Source organism: Chelonoidis abingdonii, chromosome 7 (genome assembly GCF_003597395.2).
Source record: "Chelonoidis abingdonii isolate Lonesome George chromosome 7, CheloAbing_2.0, whole genome shotgun sequence".
NCBI classification, from domain to species: Eukaryota; Metazoa; Chordata; order Testudines; family Testudinidae; genus Chelonoidis; species Chelonoidis abingdonii.
In genome coordinates this window covers 55,594,869-55,607,054 of record NC_133775.1, presented here as the reverse complement: position 1 = coordinate 55,607,054, position 12,186 = coordinate 55,594,869, and the positions used below count along the sequence as shown (strand labels likewise).

At 43.2% G+C, this 12,186-nt stretch overlaps 1 protein-coding gene across 6 annotated transcripts in view; it reads left to right on the top strand.

Annotated features, from left to right (window-relative positions):
- The window catches only part of SMG7 (SMG7 nonsense mediated mRNA decay factor), a 103,313-nt gene that overhangs the window by 23,485 nt on the left and 67,642 nt on the right, over positions 1–12,186 (top strand). For all 6 annotated transcript variants that reach the window (XM_032772948.2, XM_032772952.2, XM_032772949.2 and 3 more), the window contains 2 exons: positions 9,751–9,782; positions 10,846–10,963. In XM_032772948.2, coding sequence (XP_032628839.1) covers positions 9,751–9,782; positions 10,846–10,963 — 150 coding nt within the window. The remainder of the gene's footprint in view (positions 1–9,750; positions 9,783–10,845; positions 10,964–12,186) is intronic.

Sequence of the window (12,186 nt, the reverse complement as noted above, 5' to 3'; positions counted from 1 at the left end):
TTATTTATTATAGCATGACAGTACAAACTGTATCCAACATTGAAGTGCAGTTGTGCAACACATGACTAAGTACTGAGTACATGTATATCAGTGCTGTACTGGTCAGAGGCCTGTGTACATGTGATTTGTGCCTGGCGTCTTTTCCTTGGAATGTGGAATAGTGTGGGAAGAACCTTTGTTGTGGGGGTGGTGATGGATTCTAGAACTTGCTCTTTTCAGGGTCCTGTAGTACAGGATATCTACAGAAATACCTGTTGGAGCCTTGTGAAAGATACTGCTGTTCCTGGAACATATTGTTCCCCATGGGCTGCAGGCCATTGCAGCAGCATGTTCTCAAGATGGTTTGTCTTTTGCACAAGCTCTGCCTCACCTGTCTTTCTCTGCAAGGAGAACTTCCTTCCACTCCACTATTTATCCCTCTTTTGGGATGCTGCCAGGAAGTCCCCGAACATTTTGTCTTAAGTCTTCCTTTTCCTGCTTTGGACATGAGTCCAGAGTTCTGCAACTGATAGCAGTCCTGTCTTTGGAGATTGGTGTCAGGAACAGAAGCTGGGAGAGTTGAGAAACAGAACAAGTAGTTATTGTAGGTGATTCAAGTCTCCATGGCAACAATGATACACTCTCGTTCCTCAGTTTTGGAATACTATTTCTTTAGGTTTTTTTTCTCAGCCTGGGTAGAGTTTGGAGATGGTAAGCAGTGTTTCACTTTATTTCCCTTTTCCATAGTAATTCAGTTTTAGTCCTAGGAGGTTGGTGCAGTGGGTGACAGAGGTGGGAAATGGGGCTTGTGGAGTTTGTGCCACTTATAGGTATGGGTCAGGGGTTTGAGGTGGCTGGCAGGATTTGGAGGCTTGCCTGGGGTGGGGAAGGTTGAGAGTCCTTTGAAGTTAACATACCCTGTTAAATGAAGCACCAGTTGCATTTTATCTTTATTTTTCTTGTGACCATTTCTGACTTTTATGCCTCCTAAATTGTACTAAGTTAAAATCTCTCTTTGTAGTTAATTTATTTTGTTTTATCTTATCAAGTGTGTTTGAATTGAAGTGTTTGGGAAACGCCATTTGGGGTAACAAGATGTGTGCTTATCATGTCTGTTAATAAAATGATGGGCTTTACATAAGTTAGTTATCTAGGAGAGGGCTGGGCAATACAGGACATATATTTCTGGGGGGAAATCTAGGACTAGGGATGTGTTGGAGTCACCTTGCAGTATGTCCAGTGCTGGTAAGAACGAGTGTGGCTGGATGGCTGCCCCCCACACACACACACGTAGCTGGGAGCAACTTGCATGCTGGAGGCTGTTTGTGAGCAGTCCAGTCTGGAGGCTACAGCAGCAAAGCAGTGTAAAGAGCATCTAAAGTTTGCAGTCAGGAGTGACACAGCTACTCATTGGTCTGGATTGTACTCTGGGTATGTCACAGCCCCACAAAGGGGATAGCCTGTCTTCACTCATAAATCAGACACCTGTATTTGCAACAGCTGTTCTGACTTGGAGATGAGAGAGAAATTATTAATGACAGTTAATACTACCCATAGACTAATTCCTTGGAAGCCTAGGAAGCATAGGAAGAGGTATATGATTTTAAATATACTTAGGCTTGGTCTACACTGCAAAGTTAGGGTGATGTAAGCTGCCTGGCATCAACCTACTTGTGCATGTACCTGCACTTAAATTGGCCTCCCACCGATGTAAGTGCACTGTCATAGCAGTGCAGTAACACCACCTCCCTCAGTCGTTGAACCACGGTCAGTCTACTGAAGTTGACATAGTGCGAGTGTAGACACTACATTACTTATGTTGACCCTAACAGTCCTATAGCAGCTCTCCCACAGTGCCTGAAACTAACTGCTCTGGGTCACATTTGTCAGTTCCACTTCTGCCCCAAAGGCCAGAAGTCCCCTACCTCCCTGTTTTAAAGTCCTGCAATTGATTGATTATTTATTTATTTTTTAAAATACCTTTTCCTGATTGGGTTGCCAAGCACACTTGCAGCTCTCTGTTATGTGCCACTGATCATGCCAGCTATCTGCTCCAGACGCACTGCGGCTTGGAGTAGACAAGAAATATTGGATAATCTGGACCAGGAGAAGAGGCTCGTGCAAGCACAGCTGCGGACCAGCTGTAGAAAAGGAACATATAAGAGCAGATTTAATGGGGGATGCAGGAGAAGTGGTACTGCTGCCTGTCCCTGTTGTACCCTATGAAAATGAAGGAACTACATCAGGCATATCAGAAGGCCAGAGAGGCCAACCATCAGTCTGGTGCTGAGCCCCAGACCTGCTGCTTTTATAAAGAGCCACATGCCATACTTGCAGAGATTCCACTACCACCCCACAGACCATCATGGATACCTCCAAAGAGCCTGAGTTACAGGCCCCTGGCATGAACAGCAAGGAAGAGGATGGGGATATGTGATCAGCACCTGTTTGAAACTGCACTGAAGTCCTGGCAGTCAAGCACGGGCGAGCCTGGTGCAGGGAAAGGAACCTTGGGTAAGTGTGCAACTGTATTTCCTATTACAGTTATGTATTGAGGGCGCCCACAGTTTAACAAGAAACAGCTATCAACTTTTCATTAATTTACTCATATTAGAAGAGATAGCGGTACAACAAAGAGAGGTAGAGTTATTTGCTTTTTATTCCTCTGTAGAACTAAGCAAGGGGGCCACACGGAGCAGTTTGTTTTTATAAACAGGGATGTCCCTGGAATCCTCCTGAGAGATCTCGATAAAACTTTCATGGATGTACTCTACAGTTCTCTCCCAAAGGTTTCTAGGGATGGCAGCCTTATTTCTTCCTCCACAGTAGGATGCTTTCCCACGCCAGTCAGTGATAACTTGGGCAGGCACCATTGGAGTACACAGGCTGACAACATACGGTTTCAGCGGCTTTGGGACTCCAGCAGCGGCTGTGCTCTGTATGTCTTTGTTACTTCAGGAGTGAGATATCAGCTAAATCACCACTGCCTCTGAAAAATGGTGCCAGTATTCAGTGCCATTGCTTATACTTATAGTTTCATGCAACCTAGCTATTCCCTCCTCATTTCTTTCCCTCCGGTGGGCCATATGCACCATGATTGCTGTGAGTGGCACTGTGCACAAGCACTCCGAAGCAGAAATGTCAATGAGCATGTCTTGTTTAAAACTTTAGAGGAGCAAGGGAAGGGAATTTTGAATCTTAACATTCACTTTCCTTTGTGACTGTATTGACAATAGTACCTCTGTTTTATCTACAGTTGCTCTGTTGTGACATCGGGGGGTTTCCTCCTCCACACCTGCAGAACTCCAGAGCCAGATAGAGGAGAGAGAGGACTCAGGATGACATGGTTCATGAGATCCTGCAAGCCAGTGCTGCATCAGACTGTGAGCAAAGGGCCTGAAGGGTGAACATTGCAGACATCCTGGAGAAAGACTAGAAGCTCCAACAGAAAAAAGGAGAGGGAGATGCCTCAGGACATAATGGGGCTTCTCCAGCAACAAACAGATGCTGCAGACTCTTGCAGACCTATAGGTTCAACAGTCCATGGCTCGCCTCCTTTTGTAGTCCACTGAGAACTCCATTGCAACACCTCTTTACACATTCCACATGGCATCAGGGGCTGCATCCCTAATCCTACCACTCCATCCTGGGGCAACGTTAAGAACAACCACAGCCTCACATACTCTGACCTGTGAAAGCCACAGTTTGGTGTATGGATAGCTAAAATAGACCTGAGTATTCTTTCCCTTTAAGTTCTGTTCCATTAATACGTTAAATTTTTAATGTATTTACTTCTAAATTCCACAGGCTTTTTGTTTTTTTGCACTGGTTTTGTTACTGAATAAAATTCTATTATGTGGAAAAGAATTCATGATTAGTAGTTCACAACATATACTGCAGAGTTCCTAGAAGTTCAGAAGGCCCCCATTCACTTATTACTGTATAGTGTGACACAACGCATTAGGTCAGTGATAGTGTAATAATCATAAAAGGACAGCAACCACTGCAAAATTAGTAGGTGCATTGGCAGTGATCTATATCTGTACACGAAGCATCAAACAATTCCTAAGAGGCCCCAAAGTAGGAGGGCCAGGTAGATCACAGTACAGTACAATGCAATGCTGTGGATCAGTGGTTAAGTACACCTCTACCCTCCTATAGCGCAACCCGATATAATGCGAGTTCGCGTATAGTGTAGTAGCGGTGGTGCTCTGGTGGCGCTTTAAAGGGTCCGGGGCTTCGGCTGCTGTGGGGAGCCCTGGGCCCTTTAAATCACCACTGGAGCCCTGCTGCCCTTACTCCTGGGGCTGTGGCAGCAGGGCTCCACCGGTGATTTAAAGGACTTGGGGCTCCCCACAGCGGCTGGAGCCCGGAGCTCTTTAAATCACCGCTGGAGCCCTGCCTCCCCTACCCCGATATAACAGAGTTTCAGCTATAACGCGGTAGGGATTTTTGGCTCCCCATGACTGCATTATAGCGGGGTAGAGGTGTACTGTTTCAAAGCCTCCCTGGGCCATATAGCTCTGCAGTGAGCTCTTGTAATCACCCTTATGTCTGGCTGTTCACTCAGCAGACAACAGGCATCTTTTCCCCATTTGTTTCACATGTTCAGGACACGGTGGGCAGCTATAACCATTGGGATTTTTTTTTCACTGAGATCCAGTCTTGTGAGTAAATAATGCCAATGTCCCTTCAGTCTATAAAAAGCACATTCAGCTGTCATTCTGCACCTGCTGAGCCAGTGGTTGAATCTTTCCTTGGTGCTGTTGAGATGGCCAGCATATGGCTTTCTGAACTGAGAGATTAAGTGGTAGACTGGGTCCCCTAGGATCACCATTGGCATGTTAATATGCCAGTTGAGGAAAAAAAAGTCCTTGTTTGTAGGTTTCTGAACTGTCCTATGTTCTTAAAGATGCATGTGTCATGCATCTTCTTGACCGGCTAATGTTGATGTCCGTGAAGCATACCCGGTGCTCCGCCAACACTTGCAATATCACAGAAAAGTAGCCTTTTCTCTTGTACTCTGTGGCAAGATGGTCTGATGCCAAAATAGGGATATGCATGCTGTCCATTACCTCACTACAGTTCAAGAATCCCATTGCTGCAAATCATCCACTAGAGCACATTGCCTAGAGCAGTGGTTCTCAAACTTTTGTACTGGTGACCCTTTTCACATAGCAAGCCTCTGAGTATGCCCCCTTTATAAATTAAAAACTTTTTATATATATCTATATTTAACACCACTATAAATGCTGAAGGCAAAGCGGGGTTTCGGATGGAGGTTGACAGCTCGCGACCCCCCATGTAATAACCTTGTGACCCTCTGAGCAGTCCCAACCCCCAGTTTGAGAACGCCTGGCCTAGAGTTAGTCATCATGGCCCTGCACACAGAACTACCCCCACAGTGGATTTTCAAGCTCATAATTTTTTTCCTGCTGACCTCTAGCAATCTGATATTGCAAGTTTCCACAATGTGATTGCCACTTGCTTCTTCACTGTCAAAGCAGCTTTCATTTTGGTGTCCCTGAGCTGGAGGGCTGGGGCAAGCTTGGCACACAGATCCAGGAATGTGACCTTGCTCATCATCCCAAACCTGCATTACAGTGCAATCCCACCAGTCAGTTTTCATTTCTTGGGCTCAGAGTTGACACTCCATTATCTGCAGCTGCTCCATGAATGCCACCAACAGCCTCGAATTGGTTCTCACTATGTTGCACAGCAGTCTGTCCTCCAAGAAATCATAGTGTTCCATGCTTGCATGATTTTGGTTTTTAAGATGGCTCTGCAAATACTGGAGGACCGTGCATCTTGTGTTTGCAATGCTTATGATAATATTTCAGAGCTGTTCAGTCTCCATGCTTCTGTCAGGTGGAGGACGGCAAAGAAGGCCATGCAGGTTCATGCAATTTTTTTTTAAAAAGGCACAAAAATTACAGGATATACATAACATGATGGAATGGAGACAGTTGCATGCTGGGAAGCTGACCCCTTACTCCCAGTCACCGCTGCGCAACTTTTTTCTGTCCCACTGTGCTTTGCCAAAACTTCTCAAAAGAAAGTGCATTGGCTGGCGGTGGGTTGCAGACTGGGTTACCTACCCATCGTGCTTGGCACTGTATATTGACACACTCGCTCTTAGTGAGTACATGCAGTGCCAGGGCGAGGAGCCAAGTATGCATGTACGCAAGTGATACACTAACTACAGTGGCTTTATGCTGATGTAACTTGCGGTGGCAAAAGTTTGTAGTATAGACATTCCTTGATATTTAAGGATGTCATATATAAGTAATTTCCATTGTCTGTTTTATAAACTTGTACTTTGTTAGGGCCTTCACACAAAATGTGGATTCCATTATGACAAGTATAGGGTCTTAATAAAGGAGTAGAGGTTTTGTTTATTTAAAATCATAAATGTAGTGTTCCAAGGTAGGCAGATACGGTTTATTGAAATATGCGGTACCAGTGATCACATTTTATTAATAGTTGTTTTTTTCTTTTGTTTAATAGTAAATGGTAGTAATTATTCTAAAGTCAAAGAATTAACATAAATTGGTAATTGACTTGGTGAAAACTGATCCTTGGAAATGAGTTAGTCTTAACAATTAACATTAAGAATGAAGTATTTTTTCTAGGTATTAAACTCAAGGGTGAGTCAATATAACTAGTGTTATGATGTGCCTATAAGATACCTTTTTTTAAAATTGCACTTTATCTCCAGTGTGAAACTGCAAGAAGAATTAGATGCATCTTCCATATAGACACACAATGGTGGCTTTGATTTGGGACATTAGTGGTTCAGAAATATTATTTCTACATATTGAAACTCTAACTGTTCTCACTCTTTAAGGGCTAGTTTACACAGGAAAGGTTTACTAATTATTGTGGTATAGGTACATCAATTATAATTCTTTTTTGAGTGTCCCCTGCACATTCCCACTCGTGGAATGTGCTGACCTTGTCAGCGCAGAAGTGGAACCTAACCACCTCATAGCAGTGCCTGTTAGAACACTCATGCATCCTTCCTACCTCTCCTCTCTGCATTCCTGAACATCCTGAGGGCAAGGCTATGAAAGAGGATGTGATGTCCTCTGCTTGCTTCCTTAGTTCCTTCCAGCCACATCGGCAGAAAGATCTGGAGAGATTCACATCTATCCAATCAGGATTCTTCTCTCAAAGAATTTAGTGTAAAGTGAAAAGGTTAGTTAGTAAAGGAACATTTTTATTTTTATTTTTTTTTATTATGATAGATAGTAGTTAATTTCAGTTCTGATTACTGGTTCCATGTCAGATCTGAAAGTTCAGACTTGCTTTTGAAAGGCGCACCTCTTGTCTTGCAGTCTTTCTGGTGTTGGATGCCCACACAAAACACCTTGAGGAGGGTCACTCTCCTTCAAGGTGCTCTGTCTATAACACACTTACCCTGAGGGTATGCAAGGAATGCGACAACCAGCTGTAAGTCTTACTGCTTCATGAATCTCTGGTTGCAGAGCCTCTTGATCCCCTGGATGTGTCGGGTCCCGTATTCACATTAACAAGGCCTGTGTCTGCTCCTTACACCTCTGGCATTCAGAACAACGCTATGTAGAAGGTTTCAATCACTGCCCAAAGATCAAGATCCAGCACCTCAGTGCAATCAGTTTCCCCCAAAGCATTGGACTGACCTTAAAGGCACTCGAACTTAGTCTGTTTCAACCTGTGAGATGAAAGCCAAACCATGGGAGAAGCCTTCGGATCTTTCTACTTCAGTTCCAAGATATGCAAGACAAGAAGGCTTCTGTTAGCAAGTACAAATTGAGAGAATCCTCAGATTGATTGCATCTAGACTGGATAACATGAGATCCTAAATCAAAGACTAAGATTCTGGTTGAATGTATATCCCTGCTTAAAAGTCATCCCCCAGTTCTGAAGACTGCATTGGATCCAAAGATTGTTCTGGAGCAGGAAGTAGTTTCTTCATCTCCTATTCACTCTGTACCAACATTTACTGTGGTAGTGCAGGTATACCATAGAGGTCGGCAATTCCGTAAGTTATCAGAACCTGAAGAGAGAAGCTTTTTCTTCTGAGGAGGATAAAATGAAGTTACTGCTAGTTATCCTCCTTGAATGCCCTCCTCCTCACAGCCAGAGAAGAGATGAGAAAAGTTGTCTCAAATATCCCCCAGACTCTCCCCTTCTCCCTGAAGCACTCCATTTTACACATGCCACGTCTTGTAGGGTATGTCTACACTGCAATAAAACATCTGTGGCTGGCCTGTGTCAGCTGACTTGGGCTGCAGGGCTCATGCTGCAGGATTATAAAATTGTAGTGTAGATATTTGGGCTGGGGTCTGGGCCCTTGGACTTTCTCCCCTTGTGGGGTCTCAAAAATGGGGCTCCAACTCAAGCCCCATTATCTATGCTGCAATTTTATAGCCCTGCAGCCTGTACTCTGAGAGCTTGACTCAGGTGAGCTGGGCCAGGTGCAGGTGTTTTATTGCAGGGTAGACATGCCTGTATTGTTTTCAATAATTTGTAGTATAGACTTGTAGTCAGAGGAAGAACTGGATGGGTTAGACAAACCAGCATACCTCCTGGGTTCCATTCTCATCGGAAGGAATACACCAGTCAATATGGTGCCTATGTATCATCACACCCTCCCAAATATGATGTGGAACATGAATTTGTTTACTGGCATGAATGACAGATAGTGTTTAAGCATTATAGAAATATTTTGTGTTCTCGTTGACTTAGGAATCTCTCCCACTAGAGATCAGGAAAAGTCTTTCTCCTTGGATCTGAGAATCCTGGATCTGTCAACTTCACCTGCTTTCATGGAGCATTTCCTCTGCTACTGTCAGATGAGCAACATAAGGCTTGTTTGGAACATTAAGTGGAAGGGGTTGCTTCCGCTTCCTCTTCCTCTTCTGAAGACGTTTTCTGTGAACTTGTGGACAGAATGGCAGTGACACTGAAATTCCCATCTGTTACAATGGAAGAAATATCCCAGCCTGTTTGACATCCTGAGTTCTCCATCAAAAAATTGCCCTTCCAATATTAGATGGACTATGGCAACCTGAAAATGCAGCGCTCGCTCACACTTGCTTTCTCTCTTGCGCATACATGCACACCCCCATATAGATCATTATCTCTTTAGAGACATTCTCTAGATGGGTTATACAGTGCATAAAGGAGAGCTTTAGGTTGACATCCATTCAGCTTCCCATTGGGATTAAGTCAGTCTGCCAGAGTAATGTCTGCTTCCATAATGTGGTATGTAGGATGCGTCTGCACTATAAGCACTATAAGACCCTACAGTGACAGAAGGGATGTTTCCATCACTGTAGTAAATCCATCCCCTTGAGGCAGTAGCTAGGTCAATGGAAGTATTGTTTTATCTACTTCAGTGTACCCTCGGTGGAGGTTAGGTTGACCTAATTACATCAGATGGGGTGAAATTTTTCACAGCCCTGAGTGATGTATCTAAGTCGACCTAATGTTTAGGGGTAGACCAGGTTCAGATATATTCTAATTGCAGAGATCTATAAGGCTATTACTTGTACCTCCATACATACCTTTACAAAACAATACTCGTTTGACCTAGTATAGACAAGCCCTAAAAAGACTTGAATCCTTGTCTTTGTCCCTCACTCAAGTAATTGTGTTTAAAAAACAAACAAACAAAAAAACCCACAACCTGGCAACAACAAATCCCCCCACTTCTTTGGTGTAACTTGATTATCTTCATCAGTCCTTGTTAATATCTAATGTATTTGTCCTGTCTTCCTCTTGCAGGCAGGCAGAAGTCCTGAAGGCTGACATGACAGGTAATTGTCTTTTATTTCACCATTAGTGCAGTTACTAAAATTGTGTTTGAGTCCTATTTTTCTTTGTGCTGTAGTGACACAAAATGCTTACCAGACTTCTAATAGGAGTGAGATGATGGGCATAAAAGAAGCACGTGGTAAAATTTCATTTTAACTTTGGAGATTGAGACCTAACTGAAATTCTGAGTTCAAACAGTTACCTATAAGCATGATCTAGTGAGTATCCGGGATTTCCAAGAACTCTGTGTGCAGGTCATGTCCTGTTAAAGGTCTATTCTTCCCAAGTGGATAAATGAAGAATGCTTTACGAGTGGCTGTACTCTCTGCTGTAGATGGAAAATGAAAATCTGAAACTTAAATAGTTAAAACTCACATGCAGTGCCTTAAAACACTTATGGAGAGACAAGTCCTTCTCTCCCAGCTGGTGACATAGAATAAGTCCTCTGTTCCACCTGGGAGGAGAGAGCAGGACTGGACCTAGCTCATATGTCTTGGGTAATGACTGATCTGAAACTTATTTAAAAATTAATAGCGGATATTCTCAGTAATAGAAAAGATCTGTCTCTGGTTTCTAGCACCAAAGATGTTGGAACTACTGAGTCAAACACTAACTTGCGGATCCCCCAAATGCAGCCTGTGAAGTCCTAAAATGCAGCTTTGCAGCATCTATCTTCGGGTTTTTACAAGATAGCTCGTTTTTATTACTGGTGAATTTATATAAGTGGTAATTTAGTCTTTTTCAGAACTGTAATAAATATTATGTTGATGTGCTTTTGTTAAAATAGTTTGCATATGAAATTAATGTGCAGTCCTCTGGTTTCTAGCAGCTTGTCATTTTGGCCCTTTGTTGCAAAGCCTGCAAATCTCTTCCTGGTATTCATTGGTGTTCCTAGTTTTTGTTTTTTGATGAAGCTGTAATTGAAGGGAAGTGTGGCATATCATTGGGTGTGGCATGAACATGATGTTTTCTTTCCTGGGGCAGGAATTGGAAAAATCAGTTGAAATGACACTGTCGTATGTACTGGGACATGGTAAATCTGGTGGGTTTTTTTTTGATTCCCAGATTCGAAGCTGGGTCCAGCTGAAGTCTGGACATCCAGACAGGCTCTACAGGACTTATACCAGAAAATGCTAGTAACTGATCTGGAGTATGCTTTAGACAAGAAAGTGGAACAAGACCTGTGAGTAGTCTAATCACAAGTATTCACATGTGTTTGTGTACTAGAGCAGGATCCTTCCAAGATGTATGGAAGAGTGGGTACAATCTATAAAACGGGCTCAATTTTTCTGTAAGTGGAAGCTTGAATAAATGCATTTTGAATAATCTTACAATGAATTTAAAGAACTAGGAGGAATGTATGGGAATGGGGAGTGAAAGGATGTTTACAATTCCTGCCCTTAAGGAGTTTGGGGAAAACCCTGCTGTGCATCAGAAAATCTCTAATGGATTTGTACTCACAAAAAAGGACTTGTAAATAATAGTTCATTGTTTAGGCATGTGCAGCATACACACTGTGAATGAGATGCATGATTTATGGAACTGATTAATGTTGGAGCGAGGTGTGTCACTTGTTACATAAAGACTTCCCAATATGTAATTCCTAGTGAAATCCCTGCAGCATTCCCAAAAAGTTGTTTGAGAATTCTAATCCACAAACCTGCCTTTTTAGTCAAACCAGTAAATAGAGAAAAACAGAGGGAACTGCTCTGCCACATAATCTTTGTCATGGAAAAGGCTTTGGGTACTCAGCCTTAGCAATTATAGTGTAGCTCCCACTGAGGTCAGGGTATGGGATCTAGCTCCACTTGAGAGCCATGTGAGTAAGACACAGCTCAGAACAATAGACTCAAAAACAAAAGACTCAATCACCCTTCGTTACCCACTAATGTCAAGTCTAACTTACAAATGAGCAAGTGCCACCCTGCCTTACAGCTGAAGCACAGAAGTAGAGTACTACGGGTTAGTAAAACAAGCTGGAAGTATCTCTGTGATCAGCATGAGAAGAGGGTGGTGCAATCATCACTGATGAAGATCCTCTTATGGGGTGAGGATTAGTGGTGTTTAGCCCTCCTTAGTTGTGTGAGGTTGAAGGGAAGAGGGAAGAGAGGCATTTGCCTTTCTGTTACCATCAAGGAAAGACAGATCAGAAGAGCAGGAAATCTTTCCTATCACTGCTATTCTGAGCATTCGGGAAGCTGGTGATGGAGGAGCTTCAAATGTTCATTCATACTCATTTAGGGACAAAGACTTTATGCCAGAGATTGGGGAGAGATCATCTAGGGATAGCGCTCTAGTGGGACATTCAGTATGACTTCCTCATAACCAGGTGAGGATCTTGCTGGATTGTCCCCCAGCTTCTACCCCTGGATCTTATTTGAGGAACAGGAGCATTTTTTTTACCAG